Source organism: Protopterus annectens, chromosome 14.part0, assembly GCF_019279795.1.
Source record: "Protopterus annectens isolate FY-2018-M chromosome 14.part0, PAN1.0, whole genome shotgun sequence".
NCBI classification, from domain to species: domain Eukaryota; kingdom Metazoa; phylum Chordata; order Ceratodontiformes; family Protopteridae; genus Protopterus; species Protopterus annectens.
In genome coordinates this window covers 1,110,183,410-1,110,200,543 of record NC_056748.1, presented here as the reverse complement: position 1 = coordinate 1,110,200,543, position 17,134 = coordinate 1,110,183,410, and the positions used below count along the sequence as shown (strand labels likewise).

Below are 17,134 nucleotides of genomic sequence, written 5' to 3'. Positions count from 1 at the left end.
AGTCATCTGCGAACTTTGTTAGCTTGTACTTCAGAGAAGTAGATACCAAACAAGAGAGGTCCCAGGACTGAACCCTGTGGTAACTCCATTTGTCACTGGTTTGAGGTCAGATTTGTAGTCTGCAACTTTTACAGTGTGGGTTCTGTCAGTGAGCCAGTTGGCAACCCATCTTGTGATGTAAGGATTTATACCTAGTTTAGTGAGTTTAGCTATAATTTCAGAATGGGGGATGGTGTTGAAAGCCTTGGCGAGGTCAAGATAGGCTGTTTCAACCACCTTACCCTCATCTGCGGCTTTGGTGACTGCCTTCAGGAGGCATGATCTGCCTTTCACAAACCCAAACTGGGTGGGATCCAGAGTTTGGAGGTTACCAATGTCTTTGTTTATGAGTTCCATGATGATACGTTCCATGGCCTTGCAGACCAGGCTCGTCAGGCTAATAGGGCGATAGTTCCCAGGATCAGTGGTGGCTCCCCCTTTGTGGAGTGGGATAACTGTTGCTGTGCACCATTCAGTGGGCACAAAGCCTGATGCGAGGCTTTTATTGAACATGGTGCTTAGGTGGGGAGCCAGTTTGTTCTGAAGTTTGTGTAAAACGCAGCCTGGGATGTTGACCAGTCCCATGGATGCTGTGTTTTTGGCTTTAAAGAGTGCAGCTTTTACCTGCGTAGTTGCGACTACAGGAACTCTGCATTCTTCCTGTATAGATATGGGCCCTTTAAGGGGTGAGAGGGGGGGTAAAGTTAGCACTGAACCTATCTGCCAGGATGTTGGCAGTATCAGCTGGTTCTGTAATTTTTGTGCTGTTGTGCTGTAACTCAGAGCAGATCTGGGTGTTGCCATCGAGATTCTTGACATAGCTAGAGAATGCTTTGTGGTTGTCCTTAGAATTAGTGGTGATTTTGTTTTTGTAGCTAGCTTTGGAGGATCTTATAAGGGATCTCAACTTCTTACTGAGGCTGACCAGGTAGCTCCTTTACTCATGGGATTTTACTCTCTTTTGCAACAGTTTCTTCTTTCTGTTGTACAGTTTGTTTATGGCAGGGTACCACCAGATTGGCTTCCTTTTTTTTGGAGGATACCATCTTGGTTCCGTTTGGGATAGCACGATCCATGCACTCATATTAAGTGCTTATAGAGTGCATTTGTGTAGGATTCAGCAGCTGTAACTGTATTGTCTATCTGCATGGGTGTCATGAAGTTTACCACTTCTGTCTTAAGAAGCATGAAGTTGGCTTTAGAGAAATTTTTTACAGTGGTTTCCTTAATGGGGGTGGGGGTGAGATGTGGATATCAAGGGTGATTAGCTTATGGTCGGATCAGACCAACGAGGAGTTGACTTCAGGTGTGGAACACCGGTCACTCATGTTGGTAATGACTAGGTCTAGGATATTGTTGCCCCTGGTGGGGGTGTGGATAAGTTGATCAAGGGCATTGGAGTTTATGAATTCCAGAAAGTGTTGAGCTAAGGAGTTGGTACACGAGTTTTCCCAGTTAATGGCGGGGTAGTTGAAGTCGCCCATTATTAGGGTGTTTGGTTGAACCCTAATATTTTCTAGTACATCAAGAAAAGAGGAGTGGGAATCCTGGGACATGGTGGGGGATCTGTAGCAAGCTACAATTTGGATTGCTCTTTGCATTAGTTGCACTTGGATAACCTCGGATGCATTAAGCTGAGCAACTAGCCTGGAGGTGTGGATATCCTTAATGAATATGGACACACCTCTCTGCCTTTGGTGTTTTGGTCCAGGTTACATGGCCAAAAAGTGTCGTACGAGTTATAGCCTGGTAGTGCAGGGGTTCTTTCTGCAGCCTTGAACCAGGTCTCAGTCATTGCACAGATATTGATGTTCTCGATTTTAAGGAGTGCCTCGAATGACTGCATTTTGAGATTTAGACTTCTAGCATTGAGTAGCATTACCCTCAGTTTTTGCTTGCCTGTTCCTGTTACGGTGGTCAATTTGTCATTCGAACCTTGCCTAAAAAAGGCACTATAGGGGCAGTAAGAGCCTTAGCCAGTATCCGGAATCCCAGGGGCGGCAGGCGCAGGCCATCTCTGGCACAGCATCGTGGTCTGTCAACCATGTCATCCCAAGCAGACAGATACTGGATCACCTTAGAATGACACCAGAAGCTTAGCCAATTGTTGAAGTCAATCATTTTGCCCTTGTACTGCGGTATCATTCTGGGCGATGGCAAAATGCTACTCGGGGATAGGGTCATACCTGCCTGGGCTACAAGATCGGAGAGCTCTTCCATGTCTCTTTTCATGTAGTCCAGGGAGGTACATCTCAGGTCATTCACACCAACATGGACAATGACAGAGTCATATTTGTACTTGTTGTGGAGTGACCTGAGTGCGTAGGTTATGTGGTGGATCCTGGAACCAGACAGGCAGCTGACAGTAACCTTCTTCTTGTTTAGCCTGGTGAGTGGGACATCAGTGTGCCTGTCTATAGAGTCACCTATGACTAGTATGATGGGTATGTTGTTTTGCCTTATTGGCTGTGGTTGAATGGCACACTGAGTCTGTGGGCTATGTGTCATTTGGGTTGTGTTGGGGGATGGAGGTTGCTTGCGTTTCTGCTTTGGAGGTCTCTGTTGCTTAGACAGATTATTATTGAGAGCCTCCGCAAATGTTTTTGTGTTACTATGTGTGGATTTGGTGGTGTAGATTTAGTGAGACTGTGATGAGTGTGGTGTGGTGCAAATGTTTACCTTCTCCTCTTGACTGTCAAGTTCAGTCTTGGTTGGAGAAAGCCTTACCTCCAGTTTGGCTAGATAAGTGCATCTCTCACAGATTGTAGTTTTGGGTGGTAGGAGGAGAGGGTTGTCTATGTACATGAGGCAATTTCTACATTGTCTCAAGATGCCCAGATTCATCAGATAGACAAGAGAGAACACTGGGAGCTGACCATTGGATATGCCTGAATAAAAAACTATTTTTCTCTAGATAAGTGAGGAAAGTGAGTACAAGAGCTGTTTTTCTCTAAGCAAGTGAGAAAAGTAAGTACAAAACTGTTTTCCTCTAGGTAATGAGGAAGTTTGAGTGCTATAGTAATTAGTAGCTTATTTAGTGCTTACAAGTTCTGAATAAGTGCTGAGCACGAATAAGCAAATTTATGTGCTAAAACTAAGAATCTGTATCTGTACTAGACGAGTTACAGGACAGAAACAAGTGCAAATGCAGGCTTTCAAATCAGAAAGTTGAGAGAAATGGAAAAGATTGCCCAAATGGCCAATAACTACAATTTCTGGGCCAAAACCACTCCTTATGTGGTAGGCAGGTTACCTAGTGCTTACCACTCCCACTGATAAGCTAGAAGGCTTCCCTCCAATGTAGAAAGACTTGGGGGACTCAGGAGCTTACATACAGTCCTAGATACAGCAAATCTGTATCTGGACTACACTAGTTACATGAAAGGTAGGAAACATGCTTACAGTATTTTTTTTTTTTTTTACAGAAAAGTAGCTAAAACAGCAATAAAAACAATTCACATGAGTGCAAGCTAGCACACTTGAGTATATAGCAATATTAGGCCAAACACATTTTAAAAATGCAATTAAATTAAAAAGGACTTAAAACAAGTGCAGGAGGAGTTTGTTAGGTAGAATGTGTTAAAGAGATGGGACTGGGGGAGTGTCCCAGATCAAATCTACAGTGGGGCGGGCAACTGCAAAAGCCACCAAATTTAAACTACGAACCACCAGAAATAGGGAGGGTGGATGGGACAAAACACTTTCAGCAGAGATCTGAAAAACTCTAAATAATTAACAGTACAAACTCTAAATCCAAAAAAATATACTTAGCTCTGTATATTTCCAGACAGACTGAAAAGCAGTCTCGGAACACAGGTTCCAGCATTGAAATGCAGGCTGTTACTAATAGGTCTAATTTTATGCAAGTGATCCTTGAGTTAGATAACACACAAGCTGTAAAAAACAGTTATACCAACTGAAGACACAGCAGAAAATAGGGGAGGTGGGGAAAATTTCAGCAGAGATCTGAAAAACTATAAACAATTAACAGTACAAACTCTAAAAACAAAAAATATATACTTAGCTCTGTACATTTCCAGACAGATTGAAAAGCAGTCTCTCAGAACACAGGTTCTCAGCAAATGAACCACTTTGCTACAGGAAAGGATCACTCCTGGACCCACTCTAAATATTAAATCGTTATACAACTTGTATCTATTCTTAATGAATATTTTCATAGTATGTCTAATTTTGTATAATTACTTAAACTGTAGATACTTTTGTGTTATTTTTGCAGTTTGGAGCTTTTCTCTCCAGGCCTCCACTGAAAATGGGCTTTTACCCATTCGAACTTTCCCAGTAATCAAATGTCAGTAAATAAATATCCCAGTAACTGTACAATACATTCAACAGTTACAAAGTCATTCACTGTAGCATTTCTGCCTCAATCACTGCTTGTCAGTAGCAAAGCTTTTTGAGTGTATATCACCCAACCATGGAATGTTACTCCAGATATATGTGGAACACAAACTATGTAGTGTTTTATAAATCACCTCCAAAGCAGTGTTTTAACTTTGTTCACTGAAGTTACCAGAATACTTGTAGCACCATGGTATCTTCTAGTCTATTTATACTCAAACACTGCCTAGGAACTCAGATAACTTTTTTCTTCAATGTAATTGTGTTTGCTCACATTTTAAGATTGGGATTACATGGGCTTAGTTTTTACTACCAAGTCTGTGATAGCTACAGAATAAGAACGTACGCTTATCTACGGAGAGGTGCATTACTGACAAAAGCAGACATTACACCAGCTTGTCATTTGGTACAGATACCGTAAGCATCTACTGGGGTCTTTATTTTATAATTTCTGAAATGTTTAAGATGTGACCTAGTAGCATTTATTTTCATCAACAATTCATTGATGCCGAGCATAATGGATGCTGTTTCCACGCCATATATTTTCATATTCTGTGTTTAGCTATGTCATGGCTGAAATAAGGACTTACTGTGAACTCCTTCTATATACTCAAAGTAAAAGGAAAAAAAATAAAACACAGACAAATCTGCTTCTCGTTTTATCATAATGAATAATCAACTAGAATGTCATAATACATGCATTTTACCTCTTAAGGTAACTTGGTTTTGGTTTAAAATACCCTGAGAGTAATGAAGTACTTATCCTTTGTAATGAAATACTGCTACTGTCTTGAAAGACCGCAACAAATCAGTGAAATGAATTATTCTCAATCCTCCCCCCACTGAATCAACAAATGTAACAGCCCGACTACCAATTACAGCAGAAAGAGCATTCAAGGGCCACGGCAGACACCGATGTGCAGGCCATTCCTTTGACAACCTTCATTTGTCAAATGTAGCACTTCAACATTCGTTACACGTGAACACTGCACAATAAACCTCCTCAGAATATTCAAGGAAATAAATTAGCTAACACAATGATTCATAATTTAAAAATATAAAATAAAAGTACTGGATCCCCCTGGAATGACACCAGAAACTAAGCCAATTGTTGAAGTTAGTCATTTTCTGTTTCTATTGAGGCATCATTTTGGGTGATGGTAGAATGCTGCTTAAGGCTAGGGACATACCTGCCTGGGACACATTCAGCAAGTTCAATCATGTCTCTCATCATATAGTCCAGGGAGGTATGTCTCAAGTCATATGCGCCAACATGGATTAGAACAGAGTCATAACAGTGCCTGTTGTTGAGAGACTGGAGTACATGTGTGATATGGTATATTCTGGCCTCTGACAGACAACTAACCATGACTTTCTCCTTATCCAGCCTGGTGAGAGGCACATCTGTGTGTCTCACAATGGAGTCACCTATGACTAATACGTTGGGTTTATGGTTAAGCCTTAGTGGTTGTGAGACACAGGTGTGTGAACTATGCATGGTATGTGGTGTGTAGGGCTGTCAAGATAGTGTGTTTTTGCCTCAGAGGTGTCCTTTGTTTAGATACATTTTTGTTGAGGAACTCCACATGTGTGGGTGCGTGTTGTGTAGGTGTGGGTGGTCACATTTGTGGGTGTGTGTTGTGTTTGAGGTGTGGTGTTTGTGATGACAACCTTCTCAGTGCCAGATATACTGGCTTGTGAGGGAGACAGCATAGAGTCTAGGCTCCTAATGTAATTGCGTCCCTCACAAATTGTGTTCCTAGGCGGTAGTAGTAGATGGTTGTCTGTGTAAATGAGGCAGTTGCTACACTGTCTCAGGATGCTCATATCAACCACAAACTAGACCTATGTGAGTATGAATGGATATCAGCCATACCTATATTAAAAACACAAGCATGAAACATTTCTTGGCATGCCTATAAATGTATAATTTACCACTATTTTTTGTTGCATAGGTGTTGATTTGTTTTGGCAAGGACCAGCTAAGGTGATCAAGACAGAACGTACTGCAGAGGGTTAACAGCTGGTACAGACCTTATTAACATTAAGGTAATGTTACATTATCTGCATCAAGAATGTATTCAATGCAGCTTCTGCAGAATGAGATTTTTAGAAAAACGTAGAAGAAAAATCCCAGTAGAAGGAAACGCTTGGCTCAAAAGGAGTGTAATAAAACAAAATGTTAAATCTTCACAAAGCTTGCAGGCTAATGCCCTTCTTCAGTGTGTAACAGAATACAGTGAAATCATCCCCTCCCTTTATACACATTCATATTGCTGCATATTACACTTATCTCTAAATGTTTCTGTTGTTCCTAATGTACTTATACTCTGCTTTCCGGAGCTTTTCTTCCCGGGCCTCCACTGAAAATGGACATATATCCAGTCGGACTTTCCCGGTAAACAAATGTAAAATAAATAAATAAATATTACTTCACATGACACAGCTTAATTGTTGCATATAGTCAATTAAAACCTTTTAAAGAGACATACACTTCTAAACACATGCAATGAATATAATATATAAAATAAACAAACATACGGTCGTATTACTGAATTATGTTTTTGGAACTTCTCTTTTGTCTGTTGTTAGTTTAGTGGCACAGTAAACAGAGAAATGCAGTATCATTGCCGGGTATGAATAGAAGAGCTGCAGAATTTTTAGTTATAAAACCTGACAGTATTCCACCACTATGCTAATCTCATGGCTGTTAGCTCCAGTTGCCCCACTGGTACATTACAAACCCATTTTCTTTTACCCAGGGCTATTGATATAGCAGACAGACTGGCTTTTGGCACTAAATTGAGACTGGCATGTCAGAGAATGAATAAATCAATTCACCAGTAGATGACCTATTACATAGGGTATCGTGCCCTCTGCAGAAGCTGTGTTGAGAGTCTATTAACTGTCCTTATTTGTTAAGATTATCTATTACGTGGCAACAACTTGCAATTGGCAGTCAGGAAGAGATTATGCCTAGGTTTTAACTACAGAAGGCAAGGTAAACACCTAAATGATGAAGGGAAGCACACTCCTTTATAAGTCGTAACAGTGAAAAGGTGGACACTCCTAAACTATCGGCAATTCTCCTGTGTTGGCGACATTGTTAGATACTTTCATTGCTGCTTCCAAGGCTCCTTATTCTCAACCTCCTCCTCCTAAGAAACCTGATAGGTTCTAGGTCCCTGAGGATTGTCTGTTTTAATTTAAATGCCCTTCTACTGGTCCTGATGTGGTGCCAGACTCTTCTGACAAACCTTCTAAACTTTTGCCTTCTGTTAAGGACAGTAGGGCAATGGAGAGGACTGGCAAGAATATTTACACCATTTCTACTTTGGCCTTTAGGGCTATTAATTACCAGACCCACATAACCAGGTATGTTCTGGCCTTGATTGCTCAGGCTTGTCAGGTTATCTATGCCCTCCCTGAATCTGATGGCGAATCCTCTGTCTTATCTTTTTCAGGTTCTGTTTCTCAAGAGGCTCGCCACTCTATTAAGTGTAGCTATGATGCTGCCGATGCCTCTTCTAGGGCTGTGGCTTTTGAGTCTGTCATGAGGCATTATTCGTGGCTTCATCTCCAGTCTCTTCCTGAGAACATTAAGGCCAAGTTGTTGGATGCTCCTTTGGATAATACTCATCTTTTTGGGACTGCTGATGTTGACATGTTCAAGTCTTTTCAAGAGAAACGCAAAGCCTTGCAAGACCTTAAACATATTTTTGTCTCTCCTATTAAGTTCCAGAGGAATTATCCTTCTAGGTCTGCTTTTGTTTGCAGGTAATTGTGACAGGCCTTTAAGGGCAGGAAGGGTGGGAAGCAGACCCCCCCCCCCCTCTGTTAAGGCTTCCCAGATTTCTGTGGTCTAGAAATGTTGCTGAGATGGAGACCATACAAAACAGCCATTTTCTCCTTTTCTCAGCCAAAGCTGCACTGAGATTTTGGCCAAAGAGGCAGCAATAGTAGTTGGCAGAGCAAGATGGAATCAAATGTACATTTTGATTAATGCAACAGGGTCAATGTTTTATCTTGTTCTGTTAATGAAAACAAAAAAAAGAGAAGAGACTTATAACTTATGCCTGAAACATCATGCATTATAAACACTTTGCAAAAAAGTAGAATCATTCTGGGTAGACTCTGCATCTTGTTTGAAAAATACATTTTATCCATAACAGGTGACTAGGATGAAATCAAGGAATACAGAGCTGATGTAAAAGAAGGAGATGGCCAACCATATCTGGAAGCATTTGTTTGGTCAAGAAATAGTGTTATAACAACATTGTCCAAGCTGACATTAGAATGATGGAAGTTGGTGGATGGTCAGAGGGCCGCTGTCTACACTGTGCATGGGGCAACAACTCATCAGACCTCACACTATATCAGGTAATGTTAGCTGTGTGGGTTTATAAAACTTACCTATTTTGAATGAAAATAAAATGCAATTTAAGTTTACCACAACAATTATAGCACAGTTGTGTACACTTACATAAATGTAGATGTTCGAGTGTATTCACTGTTGCAGTCATTACATTTGGGTTATCTGCTTGCAGGTAGCCCTCTGTCAGCCTGATTAACAAAGTCTTGGGTCCTGCGTCAGTTGCTGTCCCTTCTTCCATGATGTCTGGTCGTCAGGGGTATAAAACATGCAGCCGATGCCATTACATCAGTTTTTCTTGCCCCAGATGTTAGGTGCCCCCCTAAAGGGAAGCAATTAAATATAAAAGTACAAAGATATACCTCCAACAAAAAAGCAAACACACCAAAAAAGCTTTTAAGCATAGTAAAGGAAAGTAGAGGTATAGTCAAAAGAAGTTAGGGGGCTGGAGGGAGGGTAACCAGGACTGCAACAGTGAATACACTCAAATATCTACATTTATGGTAAGTGTACACAACTGTACTATGTTCTTTTTGTTTCACTATTGCAGTCGTTACATTTGGGTAGATTCCCAATGCTATGGTTGGGAGGAGGAATTTAGATAGCATTAGGGCCAGCTATAAGGCCTGCAAGACTGCAGTGGCAAAGCCAGCTCTGGATTTAGAGAAAATTGGCAAATGATAATGCTTGGTGAAAGTATGTACAGAACGCCAGGTAGCAGCTTCTAGGATGTCCCTGGTAGGGACGCCTCTGAGAAAGGCTGTAGAGGTAGATGCAGCCCTGGTGGAGTGAGGTCTGATCCCCTGGGGGATAGGTTTTCCATGGTGCTTATAGCAGAAATAAATGCAATGGCTTATCCATTTAGAAATGGTTTGCTTTGAAATAGCCTTCCCCTCTGCCCCTGCAGCAAATGCCACCAGCAGTTGTTCAGATTTCCTTTGAGGTTTAGTCCTGTCCAAGTAAAATCTAAGTTGTCTGTGCACATCTAAGGAATGCAGTATCCATTCCCCTTTATTCTGTGGATTGGGAAAGAAGGTTGGCAAATGAATGGACTGATTAAGAGCCACACTGGATACCACCTTGGGCATGAAGGATGGATTGGTTTTGAGGGACACCCTGCCTGCATGAAAGATGATGAAATGCTTCACTGCCATAAGGGCCTGTAATTCAGATACCCTTCTAGCTGAAGTGACTGCTAAAAGGAAAGCTGTTTTCCAATAAAGAAATTTTAAGTCTGCAGTAGCAGCTGGCTCGAAAGGAGGTAGAGTGAGTTTCTCCAAGACAAAGTTAAGGTCCCTGGCTGGGGTTGGAGCTCTCCTGGGTGGTCTCAAATTTTTGGCCCCTCTGAGGAACTGCTTGAGCAATGGATGAGAGAAGAGGGGAGGTTCTGTGTTATAATGAGCTGAAATGGCTGAAGTGTGGATTTTAATGGAGGAAAAAGACAGGCCCTTGTGAAGCATCTCAGTTAAGTATTGTAAAATCTGAGGTAAATTGGGTGCTGCTGTGCTCATCCCTTGAGACTGGTTCCAGGCACAGAATCTTTTCCATTTTTCAGCACAAGATTTTCTAGAACTAGGCCTCCTTGCCTCTAAAATGATATCCATCACAGGTTTGCTGAGGGATGGTAAAGGAGAGATCAAGTAATTAGCCAGGTTGCAAGGTTCAGTTTTAGAAGCTGAGGGGGCAGAATCTGGTTCTCCTGCTGAGACAGCAGGAAAGGAGTCTGAGGCAGGTGCCATGGAGATAACCGTGACACACTGTGCAGGAGGGGGTACCACTGTTGGCATGGCCAGTCTGGAGCAATCAGAATCATCCTTGGTTTGTCCTGTTTGATGTTTAGTAGTACTTTGGAGAGCAGAGGCAGAGGGGGAAGGCATAGACTGATAGGTTTTTTCCAGCTGAAGGATAGTGCATCCACTTTCCAGGCTTGTTTGTAGTGAGTCCTTGTGCACAATTTGTCCAATTGTTAGTTCTGGGGAGAGGCAAACAGGTCTATATCTGGGCTCCCCCATTTGCTTGTCAACATGTTGAAAATCCTTAGTTCCAGTTTCCACTCATGTGGGTCCATAATTTTTCTGCTTAGTCCGTCTGCCATTGTATTTAATTTTCCTGGCAGGAATTGAGCTTGTAGGTGCACTTGGTAGCTCAAGGCTGTGTTCCACAATTGCCATGGCTAGTCTGCAGAGGGGGTAAGAATGTGTACCCACCTGCTTGTTTATGTACCACATAACAGTGGTGTTGTCCATCTTTACCATTAGTTGTCCTGGAAGAATGTGGTCCTTAAAGGTGGTCAGAGCATTCTGTACAACTAACATTTCTTTTTGATTGATATGCAGGTGCATTTCACTTGATGCGTCTGTTAGGGTTTGGGCGGCACGGGGTGGTGTGAAAGGTAGTCCCTTGTTTTGATGGCAGGCCTCTGCCCACCAAAGGAACTCTAAGCGTAGGCAGGGCATGATAGGACTCACTGTTTCTAGGTCTTAAGAATTTTGACACCATAGGCTTTTTAGATACCACTGTAGTTTCCTCATATGCAGTCTTGCATATGGAATTAGAAGAATGCAGGAGGCCATGAACCCCAAGGCTTGCAGTATTTGTCTTGTAGTTAGCAGGGTTTTTGTGGCCACTTGTTTGAAGTAGGTTGTCAAATGAATTTGTTTCTCTGGCGTGAGGTAAGCCATCTGGGAAGTTGTATTCAAGCTTGCTCCCAGGAATATAATTTGTTGATAGGGTACCAGGTGTGATTTCTTTTCATTTATGGTGTAGCCCAGACAAGTTAGAACCCTTTGTACAAAGGCCAGATGATTCAAAAGTATGTCCTGGCTTTCTCCCTAAGGTAGACAATCATCCAGGTATGGATATATTTGAATATTTATTTGCCTGCAAAATGCAATAACTGGAGCAAGGCACTTTGTGAATACCCTGGGCACAGTAGACAAGCCAAAGGGCAGTGCAGAGAACTGATAGTGTGTGTAGCCTGCTTTGAAGCATAGGTATCTTCTGCAAGATTCCCTGATTGGGATGTGCAGGTATGCTTCTTTTAAATCTATTGTTGCTAACCAGGTATCTTTGCCTAGCATAGGAAGTAATTGAAGAGTCAGCATCTTGAATTTTGGAATCTCCAAAAAGGTGTTTAGAGTAGACAGGTCCAGGATAGGATGCCATGAATTGTCTTTTCTGGGTACCAGGAAAAGTCTCTAGTAGAAACCTTGTCCCTTTTCCCCTTCTGGTACCAGTTGAATAGCCCCCACGCTTAAGAGATAAAGTACTTGTTTTTGGGCCTCTGCCCACTGATTTGTGGGTAGGTCCGCCCACCCGCTTGGTGTTGGCAATGTGTGGAAGTGAAATCTATATCCCTGGGAAAACCCATTTGTCCTGGGTAGTGAGTTCCCAATTCTTTGCATGAAGAGCAATCTTTCCCCCCAAAGGGGCAGTCAGTTGATAAGTGCTTGGAAATTTTAAAAGGAAGTCATTGAGTCAGTTTACCATAGGGGGGAGTCTTATTATTCCCAGGTTTGGAAGTGGAGGCCCCCCACTGTTTAGTTCTGTGTGTCCCCTGGGACTGAAACCTGGGGGTTTTGCTGTGTCTGGGTTTGGCTTGAGAAGACCTGGAATGGACTGGAAAGGACCAATTCTTAAAGAGCCAGTGCCTACTAAATCTAGGAGGCTGAACTTGTAAAAAATCTTTAACAGTCTGCATAGATTTAGCTTCATCTCCCATCTTTTTAAGAACTTCCTCAGCCTTGTTACCAAACAGGCGGTCCTGATTTAAAGGAACATCCAACAATTTAGCTTTAACATGATCAGGCAAAGATTGCTCCTTAAGCCAAGCATGCCTTCTGAGCACAGACCCAGTAACAGCAGCCCTGCAAGAGGCCTCTAATTAATCAAAACCACATTGCAAAGTATGTTTTCCAACTTGTTCAGCAGAATGCATTAAATCCTGTAATTCTTTATTTTCCACACAGTCAGGAATCAACATCATTTTCTGTTTAAGCAGTCCAATAACATGTTGCTGATACTTTAACATATGTAACTGGCAGTTTAAAGCCCTAATGGCCAAGGTTGCAGAAGTGTAAACCTTCTTACCCCATCTATCTAGCGCCCTGGAGTTTCTATCAGAAGGGGTAGGATTTTTAGCAGTAGAAGCCTTAATGCCCTTGGGCCTCTGTGAAATAGTCTCTGGATCTGCAATAGGATTTTTAAAAAGGAACTTGTGGGACTCAGGGACCTTGTAGTATCGGTCAGGTTTTCTGGGAGCAGGAGGCAGGGAATCAGGGGCCAAACTAGATTCCGAAAAAGTATCAATAACAATGTCTAGTACAGGAGGAATAGCTAAAGGCCCATGCTGAGGTAGGAGAAAGAAATCCCTAAGCCTCTTTTTTGAATCATAAAAATCCTAGCTTTCCCAGTGGAAATGCTCCCTTAGAGTATCGTAAGGTTTCCCCAAAAGAAAAATCCTCAGGAGGGGAAGCAGAGGGAATGGAGTCCTCTGCATCAGAATCTTCATAGGTAGATAAGAGCAAATCCACATCATCAGAAGAATCAGAAAAAACAGAATCCTGATCAGAAGATTCATAATCAATTTCAGTCCTAGCCCTCTTAGAAGGGGGGGGTTGCCTACCCCTGATTAGAGTTATTAGATCTTCAGCCATTCTAGTTTGTTTTTTTAGGCATACAGGCCTGAGCATGTGGCTTGGGCATTGTTTTTTTAGGCATGGATTGAGATTTAGGCCTAAGTAAAGAAGTAGGCGTCTGTTTAATATGCAAGTCTGTAGACCTGAATACACCCTCAGAAGCCGGTGCCTGCGCAGTGTCTCCGGACCCATCCAAGGTAGAGACATCCACGGGTTCCATAGTTGAAGCATCTCATGGCATACTGGGTCTCAGTAGAGGACTGCAAATCAAAGTAGCGGGTATCAGGGGCTGCAAAAGCACCTCACAGAGTACGGGCGAACTGGCTTAGGAGAAGTGTCGTCGACAGTTTTGGACCTCGGCGGCTTGTTTCTGTCTTTATCTTTGCGTTTTTTTCGGAATTGTAGTAGTTGGATGGCTAACCAATGACATTTCTGGATAATTAAACCAAGAACCGAAATATTTTGAGGCGAAAATATACAGACGACGGATAGTGCGCTGATTAAATAAAGCACAAAACCAACAGCAAGGTATGTCGTGGTCAGGGCCTAGGCAAGGAATACAGTACGAATGAAAATCTGTATAAGGTATTTGCTTTCTACAAGTAATGCAATTATTACCTTTTACTGAAATCGGTAAGGAGAAAGAAAAAGTTCCCCCAACAGGGTACTTAGCTTTAGTTGAAGACTTCGGATCTGAAACTTGAAAACAAAAATTTCAGGAGTCTGCCAACCAGCACTTGCAAACGGTGTCTGCTTTGGGCGCCGCACAGCAAGAAAGACTGATGTAATGGCATTGGCTGCATGTTTTATACCCCTAATGACCTGATGTCATGGAAGAAGGGACAGCAACTGATGCAGGACCCAAGACTTTGTTAATCAGGCTGACTGAGGGCTACCTGCAAGCAGATAACCCAAATGTAATGACTGCAACAGTGAAACATGAAGAACATCTTTATTTCTGTTTCTCACTGAAACAAGAGGAAGTAAGACCGTTACTAGTGTTTCTGTGCATGGTTCTGCTAGTCCCAAAACTCTGGCTTGCTGGTGCAGAGATATGTTATCCAACTGCACTGCCGTAACTCCAGATAGATAACCAGATTGGGAGGGGTGGTGACTGTTGCAGGTGACAGCCTGGATGTCTTCCTCATAGATTAGGAATGGGAATACTACTTACGGACTCATACCCGTTGGAGTACTCAGCTTTTTAGACATGTAAGCTTGGAGCATTACAGGAAGGTATTAGGGTACTGAGGGAAGGAGGTTGAGAGCACACTACAGCCTGTTTTTCTTTGTATGCTGCACACTTGTTCTTCAAAGCCCTTCTTCACAATAATGCTAGTAGCCCATTTACAACCTCCACATCACAAAAGAACTCGCAAGACAATGGCTAATACTAGACAAACAATTATAAAATAATCCTCTTTTGTAACTTATGTTCAACTTTTCAAATCTAAAAGAAAAACAAATATTTATGCACCATTACTACACATTGCTAATTCTGATGCATAATATTTATTCACCATTATCAAACCTTGCTGATTCTAACTCATCTAATGAGACCAGTGGCTTGCAAGAGGATGTTATAATTTTAGAGACACTTTTGTGGCACGTTTTATAGTATAAATAAAGAAAAATAAATGGGATACATATAGAGCTATAAATAGGGCAGGGAGAAGCAGCAGCTGCTTCCTGTGCAGGCTACTGGGGGATACGGTAGGCAGATGCAGATGATGCGCAAGTGCAGTGCCAGCACTAACATATGAAGTCACACGGATACTGTGACCTCATAAATGAATACCAATACTACATTTGCAGTCACAGGTGAAGCATTCAATGGGCAGCACTAACTGTAGTAAGCAAGCTGCTTACTACAGTTGTAGCAAGCAGTTTGCTATAGTTGCATAGTGTTTTGTTTTCTATTTTTTGGTCCTCTGCTTTTGAGTTGAGGGAGTACCAGATAACCTAGTCATGGATCTGGATCATAGGAGGTAGCTAGGCTAATGACCCTAGGGCCCTTGCAAGCCTAGCCAAGAGTTTATCCCTAAAAAAGAATCCTCAGTCAGCACCTGTCACCCTGTCAATGAGGGACAAAGGTAGAACCCCTGGGACAAATTTATGGTTTCCCATCCACTCATCAAGGCTGCGTTTGAAGAGGGCCAGTGAGGTACTCTTTTTGACATGTATGGGAAGTCTATTCCAGAGATGGGGTAGCCTCTAGGAGACAAACCTGTCTCTCCAGCAGGTTTTGTTGATGTCGCATTTTAGATTTAGGCCTATCGAGCAGGTAATGCACGTAACATAAAATAGTTGATTACCTTTTTGTTTAACAGATTAAGGGGACATCTGGAAGGAACCAAATGCTGAAGGGCAGTTTAAGAAGGATTACAAGATACATAAGCTAGAAATCTGTTTGTTTCTCACACTCCTTGGATATTATGTTCCTTGAAATGTAAAAGGAAATTAACATCCAATTTATAAATACAGTTGCTTTCTGTTCGTTGGTGACATCAAACAATTCAGAGTTATAAAGCGATATACAGCACATTGTTCTTAACTTCTAATCAGGGATGCCTGACTGATGAAAACTTCCAAACAATGAAAAAAGTACTTCTATAAATTTACAGAAATCTGACAGCTGCCCTGTAGGCCTACTAGCCAGCAAGTACTTGAGCCTTACCTTCAAATTTTCTAAGATTAGCTGTTATTTGAGCACCTGACAGAAAATGCGTCATAAACAGCAGTGAATTTATTTCCCTCCTGCGATGAGCACTGCCACTATAAATATTTAGGCAGTGACTTTTCAAAGATATCATATTTTAGTGTTCATTGACTAATATAAAGTACATCTGCAAACGGTGCTTATACACTACACTGACAAGTGTGCACAAGTAATTATGACACAAACAAGCCTTACAACTAGTAAAGTGACGAACTGAAAATAAAAGAAATATGTACCTCGAATTCTCCCTTGGTGTATTTGGCATCAGGTACACTGACAATTTCATCATCGCTGACTTCAGGAATACCCTTAAGTAAGAAAGTGCAGTAAGATGGAAGTTAGAAATGTGTGTAAACAATAACCCTACAAAACTAACAAATAAGCACTGAACATTTAATTGTATGCAGAAATGCTCGAAAACCTGTTCAAAGGGTTGCAAGTTACAAACGGCTAACACAAAATACAGTGTTAAAAGGCAATGTGCTCTTTATACCCCTCTTATTTTATTACTCAGACCCTTGAGATCACCTGCACCTCAGCGGAGCACTGAAAGGTAGTGAAAGGTTTGTCTTACTGTTTCTCCAGTAAACTGTGAGCCTAAAGCAATCAAAACATACTACCGAACAAGCAGTTAGATCTTCCTGTTACATGAGATGAATAGCAACACATGTAATTAACTTGAGCTATTATTCTTGAACAATCATCATCCAAACAAAAGCGATTGACTACTGTACGCTCACACATAGCTATAGGAATGCATTTATTTTGTGTGAATGGTGGTTTCTGTAATGGAAATGTCTGTGTGAATAAAGTGTGTGAGTGTATGTGCTGCGTGTGTGCGACTAGGTTGTGTGTATAGCTTGGTACGTGCAATTAGCTTGCATGTACAGCTTTGTGTATGCGACTATGTTACTTGTACAGCTTGGTGTTTGGAACTACGTTAGATGTATGGCTTGGTGTTTGCGAGTAGGTTAAATATACAGCTTGATGTATACAACTAGGTTGTGT

At 41.7% G+C, this 17,134-nt stretch overlaps 1 protein-coding gene across 1 annotated transcript in view; it reads right to left on the bottom strand.

Moving 5' to 3' along the window:
• The window catches only part of PALD1 (phosphatase domain containing paladin 1), a gene marked incomplete in the record, with an annotated part of 1,459,376 nt that overhangs the window by 519,996 nt on the left and 922,246 nt on the right, over window positions 1-17,134 (bottom strand). Inside the window, 1 exon segment of the mRNA XM_044056896.1 lies at window positions 16,363-16,434. Coding sequence (XP_043912831.1) covers window positions 16,363-16,434 — 72 coding nt within the window.